The 16,969-nt window shown below is 39.0% G+C and overlaps 1 protein-coding gene across 4 annotated transcripts in view; it reads left to right on the top strand.

Moving 5' to 3' along the window:
• The first annotated feature begins 1,168 nt into the window (after positions 1-1,168).
• Positions 1,169-16,969, top strand: part of LOC150075877 (uncharacterized) — a 506,816-nt gene continuing 491,015 nt past the window's right edge. For 3 of the 4 annotated variants that reach the window (XR_016547832.1, XR_016547833.1, XM_090387816.1), the window contains exon 1: positions 15,996-16,495. Coding sequence is in view for 1 of the 4 variants with exons in the window: in XM_090387816.1 (XP_090243942.1) it covers positions 16,399-16,495 (97 nt within the window). In the remaining 3 variants the exon portion in view is untranslated. Of the gene's footprint in view, positions 1,488-15,995; positions 16,496-16,969 lie in introns of those variants that run through there. The other variant, XR_016547834.1, reaches the window with a different exon arrangement.

The raw sequence follows: 16,969 nt of genomic DNA, 5'->3' as shown, positions 1-16,969 counted from the left end.
CACACACACACACACACATGTAGGCGAATAATGGCTGTTGTCCGTGCGAACGTGGGCCCAACACAATATTAGATAGGTGGGTATTCGTATCTGAGTGGTCATGCACGCTGGTGTATAAGTACACGTGCCTTGAGTGACTACAGTTCAAGCCCGTGACTGCTGAATATGGTGCTGTTTCTTGTATTGTCTCTACCTTGTGGACTCCTCTGACCGTGTGGTCGTCCCGGAGTATAAACAGAAAATTAATTAATTTATTTATTTTAAATCACGTGCCATAATGTTTTAAATTATAACAGTTATAGTCATAAACTGGAAATTAGAAATCTATAACAAGGACGTTAATTATCACAGTTGTCCTTTAGTAATTTTTTCTCTAACGTTATGGTAGGGTTAACATTTTTTTTTTTTTTTTTTTTTTTTAATTACAAAGAAATTGAAAAATGTATATTTTACGTGAAGATAATTCTAGATTACGTTTACCTCTCTTTTCCAAAATCATCTCCAGTTCAGAGATTATGAAAACCTGGTAACTCTAGAGGTGCTGAGGATGTTACATAACAGATGTTTTTATTAAAAGATAATATGAACTGAGTTTGAATATTTCTTTCCATAATAATAATAATGGGAAAGGCATAAAGCTGTTCTTAGAAAATGGTGTGGTCGGAGAAGGTACAAAATCGCATTTTCTAATTTGTTACTGTCTCCTTCTGATTGTATTTATGAAGTTTTATCTCTATGAATGAGGTACGCCTTCAGACTATCCGAGGTCCTCTGGGCTCTCGTTGGCGTCCCTACATGCCCGAAATTTATTAATTAAGATTTATTAGCCGAGAAACTTTGGAAAATGCCTTGTGTGCCCACACGTAAAGCCAGCTCTGCTATTCATACTTGTCCTCTACTATCTGTCTTGCGAGGATGTGGGAACTGGAAGAGCGTCTGAAGTTGTATCACTGATCGTGGTTCGTATACACATATATGTAAGTTGCTACTGTATTATGATCTCGCAATAATAAAACTTTACAATACAAAATAATGTTGCTGCTTTATTTCATTCATTATTCAAGGTCAGTTCAGGGGTAAAGGTAGACACCAAGATCAATTCATGCAATATCCTCAACCCCAATGCGTTTTTTGTAAAGTTTTCTGCATTTCGCTTGGCAGTCGTTTGTTTTGTCGCTTGATAAACGTGTTGTAATTTTTTTTAAAAAATTATTTGTACTAAATGTGATCTCTTGGATTACCGGCTATACCTGATCTACTCTAAATTGTCATGGAAAGGACACAGAAAACAAAAACGTTAGTAAAGTACAATGTTTTGCCTAGTGGAGTGGTGAATAGTAGTGGTGTAACGGCCGTTCGTTAGCGCGTAGGTGAGAGAAATGGCTGACCGTTATTGGGGAATATAGTGTCGAAGATTTTCATAAAGTTGTTGCCTGTACGTTGCACTTCATAAGTGTGTATTGAACAAGGCGTTCAACTTGATGATGGTGAGTATTGTTTATTCCTTATATGCCTATGATTTCTCTCTAAACGTTTCGCTAAAAATAGCGCTTCCAAAGACACAATCACTTATCTGAGCGCTCCTGTCATTCGTGAGTTAAGACTCGTTTTTTGGTTCACAGGCACACTGTATACTGCATATGTGTAATTTGTTACTGTATATATATTACTGGATTTATTCCACTGAAGGTGTATGAGAGAGTACTTAATTACATCGTTGTTTTCACATGTTTCCGCAAATTTACGTAAATATGTTATATTTGTAAAACAGTGCATGTTTGACAACCGAGAATTACGTTTGTTTGGTAAAACGAAAATTAAATTATATATATATATATATATATATATAAAAATAAAAAAAAAACACGAAAAATTTTAAATTATTTACATAAGTGAAAGAAAATGCACAGCTGTTATTTGCCATGTTTAGAAAAAAGACGTCCAGTCTTAGATTTAAACACTGTATATATATATTTGTTGGATCTGATTCTGCGGCTTCGTGTATAAGGTTAATAAATTTTTATAAATTTATGGATTTATATGCTCAAAATCGGTATATACAGATGATAAAAACATGCTCAGTAAACGTGACACTTTTTTTTTTTATGGATATTTTTCAAAAATGTAAAAACCCAGAGGTTTAAAGAGCCCAGATGATCTCTGATAGTCTGAAGGTGGACCTCATTGATAGAGATAAAGCTTCATGAATACAATCAGAAGAAACAATTTAGGAGACAAATTAGAAAATGTGATTTTGTAACTTACTGTACATTTACAATTTTTTTTTTATTAGTATTGGCAAAATGATGCAAGGAAGCAAGCTTATACAGCATTACAAAAAAAAAAAAAAAAAAAACCACCTCTTCCTATCTCCACCTATGGTTGGAATAAATTACCACATATCCAATGATGATGTTAATATATTACAAAAATCAGTTACCTTACAGGAAAAGACAGGTTCCCACATATTTATTCTGCAGCTATCCTTTTTCAATTTTTTTATTTAAAAAAAATTCTCATTTTGCATGTCACTTTAGAAAGAGTAAGGATGTCATTGGCATTTAGTTTACTCAATGTTTTTAAACCCTTAAACATTTCAATTTGGTATAACATAGATACCTTGTTTCCAGAACTGAAGTCTTTCTTAGTAGACACATTTTGTGCCACTTACTGATTTTATTACTCTTCTCTTCTCTACTCTTCTCGCCGCGCAGCCGCTAGGCTTGTCCAGTGAAAATGCACGCAGTTACGTTGTGGATGGCATAGTGTATTGTGTCGAATTCTTATTTAGCTTACTTAATATTAATAACTGGATAGTACTTATACGTTAATTTAATAACCTTTGATTTAAAATTAATACTATGAAAAAGAGCAAAACATAATTTTCATCGAGTGGGAACTAGAATACTTTTTTGTAATGATAAAAGAAAAATGTTGTTTGATCTGCAATGCTTCCGTGGCTACACCCAAAAAAAGGAAATTTAGAAAGGCATTTCAACGCACTGATTAGTAGTATTTCTGCATAAATATCAATTTTTGGCAATGGTTAATTAAGGATCTCAAAGAAAAAAAATCCAATCATTTTGCAAATATGCAAGATCATTTGTAAAAATATCCTGTTTTTGAATTTAATAGAAATATGTTTCTGAAATTGAGAAAGTTGTGGATGATTTTGAAACGATTGAAGACATTATTCAATATATTTCTTATCCATTTAATGTCGACTTAGATACGAAACAAATTGCAGAAAAAATCGCTGAGATTTTTCACATGGAGAAAATATTACTTGAAAATAAAATTATTACATTGCGAAATGATATCTTCCTAAAAGCCAGATCATCAGAAGACTTTTGGAAATATGTTTGCCGAGAAAAGTACCCAAATGTAAAAAAAATGCAGTGAACTTTTAAATTCCTGTTTTGGTTCCACATATTTATGTGGATCGGCCTTTTCGTATTTGAAACAAACAAACAAAGATGATTTTTATTTTTTTAAATTGTTATTTTTGGTTTTTAGGAGCATTAGCAACTAAGGCCATATTGCTCCGGGGATATGTGGTGGTCATTTCCTGACCTTTTCACATCCTCCGTATTTGGTGGTCACGGGCTCGAACCCCAGTCTGATCAAGAAGCGTGTGCTATGCACTGTTGCTCCTGCCCACCTGGCTACGGAGATGCCAAAGATGAAGACTCACTCTAATCTTACTGACTTGCATACAGAAGATTCTTTATGGTTGGCCTTATCACAGTATATCCCCAATTTTGAAAGCTTGGCAGATGACACGAAGACACAAACTTTGCAAAAATTAAAAATTTAAATACATATGAATTTAAAATAATAATTCCGAATTGTATTTAATTTTAAAATTTATAAATAACATTTTTCAATATGTGTTGATTAACTTTTTTAACCATGTGCAATGAAATTCTTGAGATGGTACATCGCGGCACATTTTTAAGAAAAAAAGTAGATCGCAGCACAAATTAAGTTGGCCACCACTAATCTAGAAGATTCCACTGTTGTGGCATCAAGGCCAAAAGCTCTGCCTTATTCTTCGGCAGTTCAAGATCCTTGATGAAGTCATTAAGCTCACTTTCTGTGATCTTATGTGTTTCAGAAGGATAAAGGTTTGAACAAAATGGTGGATCCCTTGATGTAGACAGATGCTGTACTTCTTTGTGTATATCAAGTTGATATTCATCAGTATCTTCATCAGAGTGTATAGAAAAACGGTCGGGTGGTTCAGTAATAGGTAGTACTTCACCATGAGGCATGGGGCAAATTGCAGTAGTATATTTGGGTACATCACTGTCCACTTTTTTTTCATTGTCATCCCTTTTCTAATAGGAGGCACCATACAGAAGTAACAGTCTGTGACATGCTTTGTTGGCTCTCTCCATATTGTGGGCACTGAAAAATGCATAAAACGTCCCTTTCGATTCTTCCACGCATTGAGTTTGATGAACAGGTAGTGTAGTATAGGTCTGGAGCCCAGTTCTTGTCAAAGTACAAGAAGTGGGCCTTTTTTATGGCTTGAGTTAAGGAATGTTTTCTTGAAGCTAATGTGACTTCTCCACATATGTAACAGAAGTCATCTGGACTATTCACACAATTACAGGGCATATCAATCTTACATGACACAAATACTGTGCAAAAAGTAGGAATCTCACAGAGAACAACCATTAACTGAAAACAAATCAGTTATTTATTCACTGCATGTTTCACAAATAACTGATTTGTTCACCAGTTTTCACTGCATGTTTTGCTACATATAAGTCACCCAGATTGTAAATGGTTGTTAAAGGAGATATACTGATATAAAATTTAAATAAAACTCATGCGTTTTATTTAAATTTCATTTATGAAGGTTTGTATTTTTGAATACAAACCTTCATAAATGTTGATGGTTATGAGATTGCATATGTTTGGGGAAGGAGAAAATATTTAATATGATTTGGCATTAGTAGTGGCAAATGATGCAAGGAAGCAAGCTTATACAGCATCAGCCAAAAAAAAAAAAAAAAAAAAAAAAAAAGACTTCCCATTTCACCTATTCATTCCCTCCTTTGCTGAATAATGTGACTGATATGCTGTTTGCACCCCTTGAGCCATCCGGAGCCCATTTGCATGGCCCTGTAGCTTCCCAAGAAATGTCTGGGTCATCAGACATTTCTTGGGGAGAAGAGAGTCGTCTACCATCATCTGCAGTGAGCAGTCAGAGGGAAAACTGTCTACACAATTGTAAAAAAACAGATAGCGATCTGTAAGATGGGAACTTGTTTAGGAGAACTGTATGCCACCAAACATGATTAAAAGCTTGGAAGTGTCAAGATCAATTTCTTTGAGGTTCGCCAAATTGTTATGTTGAATGTTTCAAAAATGAGTAACAAACGCCAGTATATCACCAGTGAATAAATAAAAATTTTAAGCAAAACTTTGATGCAACATTTCTGAAGAGCCTATCTTTCTTGAAGTAGTCCATAATCATTTTAACAGACAATCCAAACAAAAATCTACAGGTAAAAAAACTGTAAGGAAGCTAATGTTTGAAAGCATGTTTTTGCAAGCTGTTTGAATATGCACATTGTTATTTAAATTTAAGCCCAAAGTCTGGGTTTTAAAAGATCTGCTTTTTTAGAAAATCTTCTCTTACCAAAAAATCTTCTGTTTTTCTCAAAAAATAACTCCTTATCTGTAGCTTCTGACAGTCAGAATTATGCAGGTATGAAAATATATCCAACTCCTTCACATAATGTGGTCTCTGCTGTGCCTCCCACATCATGGGATAGTAGAATAGAAGCATCAAGATTATCTTAGCCGATCTAGATGCCTTTTAGAGAGTTATCAGTAGGTTTAGTCTGGTGGAATAAATAGCAGCTGGTCTGAGAAAAATATTTTATAGTGTACATTAAAATTATAAGAAATATTAAATTCTGCCACAATGCCCATCAGAACCTCATGTAGTATGACCATACTACATGACCTTATCTATGCTTGCTAGAAGAGATGGGGAGATGCAGCCTTGCTTTGGAGACTAAACATGGTTTTCACCATTTCAAGCCCACAACTGTTTACACTGGTGGGGGGGGGATCCAACATCCGATGGTAATTGGTTTCACAAAACCCATTGTATGTTGAAAATATTGTAAGTTGAAACCAATAATACATTGATTTCCTGTAATTCATTCCCCAACAACACATAAAATGAGTATTTCTTACATGTTATACTTCAGTTTTACATTAAAAATTTAGTGTTTTATAAAGATTATTTAATAAATAGTCATAAAACATCTTAAAATAAAAAACAAACAATAAATTAGCATTTACCTTAGACTTGAAGTGCAGAGCTGATGAAATCAATGGTGGCATAGTGGTGGTGGGACTATATCATGCTCCACGTGTCTTTTCAGTCTTTTGTTGCTACTGGCAAAGAAACTGTCCAAAGTGAACTGTTTCTTTACGACTTTTTTTTTTTTTTTTTTTTTTGTAGCTTCCTTAAGTAAGAAATGACTGCCTTCCATTTTGCACATCATGAGTTCAGTGTTTTCAATGTCGGGGTGTTTTTATCACTTCTCTTAAATGCTTACAACAAGAAATCACTTTAGCTGACACTTTTTGGTTTCTTTTTCTTCCTCTCCAGTGTCACTCTCCACAATTTTCTCCAACTCTTGTAGCTCCTCTGTTAGCTGACTCCCATGAGCGTCAATAAGGTCCTACACATCCTCTTCGCCAACCTCCAGACCCATTGATTTACCAAGAGTAACAATATCATTTGTCAGAGCCATGTTCCAAATAAGATTGAAAAAGGTGCATAATGGCCTTAGTAGCCCTTGCACCAATAAATCCAACAAACAACAGTAACAACATTTGTCAAAGCACCATCATCTTCAAATCTGTCAACGTTATGGATAATTAAATGCCAGATGTTTTTCAAGGCTGAATTTAAGCACCTGGTGGAAAAATCATTCCAAGAACTTACAATCAGCCTCACCACAATCCACCATGTTGAACTTCGACCTCCAAAAATCTTTGAGGGTGACAGAATTTTCACCAGAGGTCACTGCAAAGCAACTTGCGAACATTTTCGTGATGTAGATTTTCTTTTAAGTTTGCAATCACTTGATGGTCCATTGGTTGAAGAAGAAGAAGAGTGGTGTTGGGTGGCAAAAATTTGACTTGAAAATAGTCAAATTGTGCCTCAAGAGATTGAACAAGGTTGGGATCATGGCCTGGTGCATTATCCAGCAGGAGCAGTGCCTTCACAGGAAGCTTATTTTTTTCAAGATAACTCTTCACTGAAGGAAAAACTTCAAGCTCCCATTCGTTGAAGACATCCTGTAACCCAGGCCTTCTTGATACTGCACCAAAACACTCCCTCCCAGCAAGCCTTTGTCAACCTTTTGTTGTTTAAATACTCTGGGGGTGTTAGAATGATACACAAGCAAAGGCTTCAGCTTAAAATCTCAAGAGGCATTGGCACTCAACAGGAGAGTGAGCCTATCTTTCATAGGCTTATGTCCAGGTAAACTAGTCTCATCCTTAGTGATGTACATTTTCCTGAGCATTTGCTTCCAGAAGAGCCGGTTTCATCAATGTTAAAAACCTGCTGGGGAAGATAACCCTCCTGATCAACAAACTCTTGGAATTCAGTTTTAAAGGTCTCAGCTACTTTTTTATCAGCACTGGATGCCTCCCCATACCTTTCAACACTTTGATATGTGCCCTTTTTTGAAGTGCACGAACGAGCCTCTGCTGGCTCTAGTCTTCAAAGCTCACAGCACTGCCACTGGTTGATGGAGTTTTAAGTTTCAGATCGTCATAGATCTGAAACAGTTGTACAAGTGATGTTCCGCGTGCCACGCGTTGAACAATAAAAAATACATTATTTGGCCGAGAACAATCGTACGAGTGACGTTCTGTGTGGCACACGTCTGAAAATTTTCACCCATGTATCATTCCAGCTATATCAGAAGCTATTGGTATCTGCAAATATCATCGGTCCTTAAAATAAATGATTGTATGGAAGGTATATCAGTTCCTGAGAATATCAGATGTTGATGTCATCTTAAGTCGAGGCCCCACTGTATATTAGTTCATGTTCCTGGGTGGTTACTTTCACTAAATTAAGTGCAATATTTTTGGCCTTCAGTGTAGTGATATACCCAGGATTATTGGCAGTCCCACCACTACCATTAAGGTGTGAGCAGAGGACTTGGTTATTGTATAATGAACAGACTTTGCAAAATTTGGCCCACTTGCCTCACAAGTTGGACCTGAATCCAGTCAGCTGTTTAGACTCCTAAGTAGTAGCCCTAGCTTCATGCTAGAACAACTTCTGCAGTATACTGTATCTTGTAATTGTAAAGAAGTTTAAATTCAGATTGTTCACTATTTAGGAGCAGGGCTTGGGAACACGAAAAAATGAAATGTGGAAGACTGATTTTATGCTGTAAGCTATCAAACTGGTACAAAACATCAGCATTTTCATAACACTCACATTCTTGGTAAGGTTATTAGTGTATGTGATCATTAATGTCCTTAAGGCTTGTCACAGACATTTTCTCTGGTATTGCAAGCTAGTGCTTGTCACCTGGGAGTCTAAAATCTGATAAAACTGATATTCAGGTGACACTTCATTCAAATGAACTGAATTTCGGCAAAGTCTGGTCATTCTGTCAACCAAATCTTCTGCTTTTACTTTCACACTGTTTGTAACCCAGGGTATAAGCCCCATTTGCAAGTCCTGAAATATGGCACCTGGTATGCTGGAGATGACTACCCTTATGTGAACCAATGTAAGAAAGGTTGATGGGTGGCATCCATACCACACAAAAGAATGCCACCCCCATGTGTTATCAGCACTAGGTGATAGATGACTCTGAATACCGCTGCTTTGCTTATTGGAGGCTTGAAGCGATGAAACCCATGTTTAGAGTCGAGAGAAAAGCTCCAGCAACCACTCTCTCCTGTCATCATGCAGTATGACTTATGTCTTTTGAGGTTATGATCCGCATTGTGGCTAGATCCAATCTTCTCTAAATTCTGAGAGTAGATATAAAACATTGAGCTCAGGCTGGCTGCTAGATAGCCCACTGGACTGAACCTATTAATAACTCTAGGAGGCATCCAGATCAGCTAGTGTATAATCTGGTGAGCATGGGCTTGGCAAACCCAGGATCCTGAGCTGGATATCATCATTCTTCTTTTTCTTGGTGATTCCTTTCTACTTTCTCCCTCTTTCTCCCTCTTCCTTCCTCTCTCTCTCTCTCTCTCTCTCTCTCTCTCTCTCTCTCTCTCTCTTAGGGGCACGGTGGCCCAGTGGTTACGACACTGGACTACCAGCCTGATGGACCAGGTTCGAGTACCGCCTTGGCGGAAGCAAACGTGGCTCCATCATGCTGAGAGACCGGTATAATAATAGTAATAAATTAGAATAATAATAATAATGAATAAATTAATAGTAATAAAATTTAATAAAATAAATAAACATTGTGAAAGTTGCTCCAAGGGATCTACCTACCCCAAGGTCGGAGTGGCAGCTAAGGCAGATTGTGGTGCCATCTGGCATCACTCCCGAGAATTACCACCATGAGGCATGGGGCAAATTGCAGTAGTATATTTGGGTACATCACTATGGAGGGGGACCTGTTTAGCCGAAGCTAAACAGGTCCCCCCCCCTCCATAGATGGATGATGTCACAGAGAAATATTAATCATACTGCATCAAGCGTGGTGCAGGATAAAGCCACTCGCGTTCAGGCCTAGGCAGAGGGGTCAGTTCGAAAAATCAGACGGTATCCCGAGGAAGACAGTGGAGCGAGTGGTGCTGTCCCCCATATGTCCACCACAAGAGAAGGGCAAGACCATTCAGCCCCACCAACTGGAAGTTCTTCCTGTGCAACTGCGCTAGTGACCACCCAGGATGGAAGAAAACGCCAACACATGAAGTGGAGCATCGAAATGAATACGTACATCATGTGAGTATACTATGAAATAACGAAGCCGGAGACCGATATGACAACCTACAGGGCAAGACTGCATACCAAGTGGTTGGAATGATTCCCGGATATTCAGGTCACCGAACAGCGAATAGCGGACCAGAGAAGGACCATCATGACGAAGAACCTGATAGCTCCTGCCATCTTGGGAAAAATCAAGCAGGATGTGAGCAATCAACTACATAGGATAAAGAATATGGAACCAGAAGAGGAAGAATATACCACTGCCGAACCAGAGGAGGAAGAGCAAGAAGAAATACAACCCACAGCAGCTGAAGAGGAAACAGACGAGGTCGTGATATCCAGAATAGAGGACGAGTGGAAGAAGGCCCTAACAGAATTCAAAGGAATGGACCCCACAAAGACTCAACGTGATACTGAAGCAGAGGCCAAATAGAACTTTGTGGAGAGTCACAGACCATCTGAATCGGCACATAATACTGTATTACCTCAACAGCAATGGTGCAATACTGGAGGCCATCCACACAGCCATGTATTGTGCTGCAGTAGCAGCCATGAGGATTCCAATGGGAGAGAAGCGAGAGACCAGCAGCAGAAGAACCAAAAACAGAAGGAACCACCAGCTTGGGAAAGAAGACTTCAGCAGAAGATAGAAGAATTAAGAGTCAAGATAGGCCAATTGACCCAGTACCAACGGAGCAATAAGAAAGTTAATTGGAAAAGTGAAGAGCACCCTCAAGAGAGACAGCGTCCACAGCAAACACGAGACAAAAAATCAGAGAATAGGAGAGTACTTGGACACATTGAAGCAGAACCACCTTGCACTAAGCAAGAGACTACGCTGATACAAAGAGAGCTCCCAGAGGAAAATAAACAACCGAATCTTCGATGAGGACCAAAGAGGCTTCTCCTGTAATCTTGGAGAAGATGGGAAAGAAGGGAACTGACCACCTAAGTTCTGGGTCATTGAAGAGTTCTAGGGAAACATATGGAGCAGGGAAGTAAGACATAACAGCCAAGCACCCTGGATAGAACTAGAATGCAAGAAAATCAAGGATGTACAAGAAATGAGAGGGTGAGAGATTTGAGAAGAAGTAAAACAGATATCAAGAACTCTCACAACTGGTGAACTCCAGGAATAGATAATGTCCACAACTACTGGTACAAGAAGCTCACTTGCACACACACAAGCACCTGGCAGAGCAGTTCACCAGAATGATAACGCACCCAGAGACAATTCCGAAGTTTCTCACTCAAGGAATCGCATATCTGAAGCCTAAAGACAAAGATACAAGAAACCCGGGGAAATATAGGCCAATCACCTGCCTCTCAACAATGTACAAGATCCTGACCAGCTGCATAACCAGGAAGATATCAGACCACTTGGAGAGCCAGAACATAATGACTGATAGCAGAAAGGATGCAAGCAGCTGAGCAAAGGATGCAAGGAGCAATTAACCATAGATGCTGTGCTTATGGAGCAAGCCTACAAGAAGCACCGTAATATGTACATAGCCTACATCGATTACTGCAAGGCCTTTGACTCCGTGCCTCATAGCTGGCTAATAGAGGTGTTGAAGATCGACAACGTCAATCCGATAGTGACAGACTTCCTAGGAGAAACGATGGCAAAATGGAGTACAACCATTAAGGTCGAAAACATCACAACCAGGCCAATCCCCATCAGGAGAGGAATCTTTCAGGGAGATGCCCTGATCCCATTGTGGTTCTGTCTAGCACTTAACCTGCTATCCACCATGCTCAACAGTAGCAAGTACGGATATAACATCAAAGAAGGAAGGAAGAACCTGTACTCCCTCACCCACCTGATGTACATGGATGACATCAAGCTATACGTGGGAACCGAGAAGCACCTCCAACAACTACTCCAGATCACTGAAGAATTCAGCAATGATAGTAGGATGGAATTTGGTCTAGACAAATGCAAGACCCATGGATTGCATCAGGGAAAATTGGTCAAGCAAAACTACCAGCTGCTGAAGACTGGTAAAGAGATCGAAGCCATTGCAGAGGGAGAGGCCTACAAATACTTGGGGATGATGCAGGCTCAGCAGTTACAGCACAAGAAAATTAAGGCCTGCCTGACTGAAAAATACCATCAGAGGCTCAGAAACCTGCTGAAAGCAAAGCTGAATGGAGGGAACACAGTTAAAGCTATAAACACCTATGCAGTCCCAGTACTAACACACTCCTTCGGGGTCATAGATTGGACTAACACTGAGCTGGAGGATATCATGAAAACGACAAGGACAATGATGACCAAGAGCCGTCAACACCACCTGAGATCTGCCGTGGAGAGACTGACAATTGCCCGGGAAGAAGGAGGAAGGGGCCTGATAGACCTCATTGAGCAATAGAAGACAGTGATAGTTAACCTGAAGGATTACTTCCAGAAACACACAGCAGCACTCCACCAGGCCATAAGGAAGATAGACAAGCAGTATATCCCACTCAATGTAAGCAAGGAGTCTTCCCCTAACCAGGAGGTGCAAACGAACCTAGAAAGATGGGCAAAGAAGACACTCCATGGCAGACACTACAGTGATCTCCATCAGGATCACATAGATAAAACTGCTTCCAATGCATGGCTCACGAGTGGGACGCTCTTCTCCAAGACTGAAGGATTCATGCTCGCCATCCAAGACCAGGTAATCAACACCAGAATACAATTATAGAAAATACATTGCCAAGGAGCCCGGAGTGTCCGATGATACATGTCGACGATGCCACCTGGCCTCAGAAACGATCCAACACATCACTGCGGGGTGCAAGGTGATTACCCAGACTGAGTACACTCATAGACACGACCAGGTAGCAGGATAATACATCAGAAGCTAGCGAGGAAATACCAGTTGACAAAGAAAGTGTATCATACTACAAGTACGAACCATAGGCAGTACTAGAGACCCCAAACCACAAGCTGTACTGGGACTGCACCGTAATAACGGATAGAACAATCCCGCACAACAGACTGGACATAACCCTTGTGAACAAGAAGGAAAAGACTATCTGTCTGATTGACATGGCAGTACCCAACACTGGCAACCTGCAGAAAACCCATGGGAAAAAAAATCAGGAAGTACACAAACCTAAGACAGGAGATCAAAGAGATGTGGCATTGTGGAACAAGTAACGGCCATCCCAATCATCGTGTCAACCATAGGTATGGTGCCAAAGACCCCACATAACAGCCTAGCAGCAATAGATCTCCCAGCGAACACCTACAAGGAACTTCAGAAAGTCGCAATCCTGAACACCTGTAGGATAGTCAGAGATTTCCTTGACCGACAGTAACACCAGACATTACAACCACCCTGTGTACTTGGTAGCAGTACCAGTCACTGAGTGGAATCCCCCAATCAGGGAGAAATCATATGAGCAACAACAATAATAATATCGCTGCATCTACTCTGCCAGATAGTGACTGGAGGGAGTCTGAATAGTGTGTATGTGGGGGGCATTGTGGGGGCAATATTCTGTGTATGATTCCTTTCATTTCAAAGGTCATACTTATGCATATGTCTGTTCTGATATTCCCTGTCAGAGACTTAGAGACTCTTTCTGATCTTCTCTGGGTTAAAATTTCTCTATTCTGTTCTGTCAAATCCATCTGTTGCCTCTATCGTTCTCCAGGTTCCACTGATCATTTGGAGTTCTTTGAAGCTCTACTTCTTGTAATTTTTTAATTCTTAAAAAAAAGAAGTTTAAATTCAAATGGCTCACTATTTAATAGCAGGACTTGGGAACACAAAGAAATGAAATGTGGAAGAGTGATTTTATGCTGTAGGTTATCAAACAAAACATCAGTTCATATTTCTCCAGTCAAACTTTCTCAACAGTGAGATAATTTTCCTTGGTGATATTAATGTTTACAACTCTAGCTAGCTTCAGTTTTATAGGCAGACATATCCAGCTGGTCAGGATGCTGAAGCTTTTGCAATTACTAACGACTGCACACAGATTGTCATTTACTTACCAGAATACCAGACAATGATGCTAACAATACAGAGAACGTCTTGATCTTTTTCTCATGAACAACCCTTCCCAACAGTTTGGAATTCGTGAATTCCAGAACAACCAGTTGTCTTGTTATTCCTTTTGCTTTCATTATTATTATTACTTTCATTATTAATGAGTTAGCATTAGCATTAGCATTAGTAGAGGCATTTGATGCAAGAAAGCAAGCTTATGCAGCATCAGCCAAAAAAAAAAAAAAAAAAAAGTAACATAAATAAATAAAAATAACCACTTCCACTTCACCCCTCTGTTCGTTCGAAATACCTGTCCAGCTGAGCCTTAAACTTATTTAGGCTATCAACTTCCACGACAAGGGATGGAAGTCTGTTCCACCCACCAACCACCCGCTGGCTAAAGGCAAATTTCCGCACATCTATCCTACATCTGTCTTTCCTCAATTTGAATTTATGCCCTCTCAGGTGATTTTTCTGAGCTAGAGGAAGAATCCCATCAGCATTGAGCATGCTCAAACCATTCAAGGCTTTGTACACCTCTATCAGATCACCCCGCTGGTGCCTAGTTTCCAGACACTGTAATTTGCAAAACTTAAGCCTTTCTTCGTAAGAGAACCCCTTTGTCCCATTCACCAATCTAGTTGCCCTTCTCTGTACTCGTTCCAGCAGCTCTACATCCTTCCTGAAATGAGGCCTCCAGGCCTGTATACAGTACTCTAGGTGTGGCCTGACCATTGCCTTATACAAGGGAATAATCACCTCCTTATCCCTGCTAGAAAAATTCCTATATATCATTGACAATACACCATGAGCTACTCTTGCAGCTCGTCTGCACTGCTCAGAGAACTTCATATCTGCCTGCACCACCACCCCCAGGTCCCTTTCATTCTCTACCACTGTCAGTGTAGTACCACAGAGTTGATACGTTGCTCTGGGGTTGCTGTTTCCCATATGTAGTACTTTACATTTGTCAATGTTAAACTTCATTTGCCACCTCGAAGCCCATCTGCTCAACCTTTCCAAATCCTGTTGCAGCAGCATAGTGTCAGTAGTGTCCTTGACAACCCTGCCAACCTTCGTATCGTCTGCAAACTTGGACATTAAGCCTGATATACCATCATCAATATCATTTATAAATACAGAAAACAATAAAGGCCCCAATACTGAACCCTGAGGGACTCCACTAATAACATTAGTCCACGATGAGCAGTGTCCATTGATTACCACTCTCTGTCTTCTCCCCCTCAACCACCCCTTTATCCATAGCAGCAACTTGCCTCCAATGCCACACTGCTCCAATTTGTGCAGCAGTCTTCCATGTGCAACAGTATCAAAAGCCTTTCTAAGATCCAAGTATATAATATCAAAGTTATTCCCTGCATCCAGTTCTTTTGTGACTGCATCATAGTATCCAATCAAATTGGTCAGGCAAGACTTCCCCTTAACAAAACCATGCTGTGTCCTAGCTATAACTGAAGTCTTGTCTAGATGATCCTGCAGTGCTTCTTTCACCAGTGCCTCCATTAATTTTCCGGGAACAGAAGTTAAACTCACAGGTCTATAATTACTTGTGTCAGCCTTTGATCCCCCTTTGTCAGTCATGCTGTAAATAAGACAACAAGAAGTTATCTAGTACTTTTTTTTTTTCTTTCAAACAAGCAAGTATGCAGGTGAGTAGTCCTCTCAGCAAGTCTGATGTGAAAAAGTATCTTCTTTTATCTTCCCAACCATGCATGGTATTAAGAACTATAGATTTTAATACCTTTTTTATGTTTGGGGTTTTCATAAAAAGAATGTATACATGGCCACAAAAATCGTGTGGCCCATTCCTTACCATGGCACTGGTTTATTAGCTGTCATAAGCAGTTAATGAATATATAAATTTTTCTAGCTTCTGTAATGGCTATATTCTAGTATATAATTAATTTTTTATTTTTCTCTAGCACCTACAAAGTTTCTACATATAAACTCACCTCAACAGTTTCAACAAAAGTGGAGTTATGACAATAAACAACTCCTAACTCAGTATCTTTAAAGAAATTTATTCCCATTACGGCCTCAGAACATTGCAGGATGGAATAAATTTATGAATTACAGAACAACCAGTTGTCTTGCTGTTCCTTTTATCAGTCATAAAAGTTCATCATGGTGTAAATATCTCCAAATAGGCCTACAAGGCTGGGACAATTCATATCGAGCAATTAGACTTCACACCAGCTGTTATTTGCACAGATCATGCACAGGGGTTCTGGGACCGTAAATGGCTTGAGAGTTTACAGATTGGGGCAGCTAGCAATACCATTAATAGAGACAGAGTACGCTTACATCCCCTCTTTGAAACTGCTGTTCTTGGAAGAGATGAACGGTTTTATCTAACGTGCTCCTGAGCCATTTCCGGTTCCAGTGCGCAAATGGGAAATTCCAACCATATTCCTGAGGAACCATGTGATGAGTGCCGTGGATCTGCTATTTAAGGATGTGCCGCACAGCAGAAGCATGCTGTTGAAAAAGGAGACCGCTATCTCTGAAAGCTACAGTTGTTACGGTATTTTAGTATATTATTTCACTGTTTTTATCGCTTTTATCATTATATTTTATTTTACATTTCATATTTTATTGTAAATTAAACCACATCAGTTTTAGTTTATAATTCTGTTTTTATTTTTATTCTATATACTTGTAAATTTTATTTTATTGTAAATAAAGTGTTTTAGTTGCAGTATTGAAATTTATTTATTTAAACGGCTGGTGTGAAGTCTAATTGCTCGATTGGTGTAAATAAGACAAGAAGAACCTTTCTAGTACTTTTTTTTTCTTCTTCTTTCAAACAAGCAATAAATATATTCTATAAAGCAGAACCAATCTTTGACACAAAAATAATGACTGGTCACTAAGGTATAGAGGACTTGTCACTAAGGTATAGAGGACTGGTCACTAAGGTATAGAAACTAAAGGAAAACAAATAGATTTAAAGTTGAGGGTTTAAACTGCAGCCTTCCTAATTTTTAAGTATCCATTG

The sequence above is a fragment of the Mastigoproctus giganteus genome, chromosome 13 (assembly GCF_048544385.1).
Source record: "Mastigoproctus giganteus isolate SK-2022 chromosome 13, ASM4854438v1, whole genome shotgun sequence".
Lineage (NCBI taxonomy): Eukaryota > Metazoa > Arthropoda > Arachnida > Uropygi > Thelyphonidae > Mastigoproctus > Mastigoproctus giganteus.
This window is presented reverse-complemented; position numbering and strand designations above follow the sequence as displayed.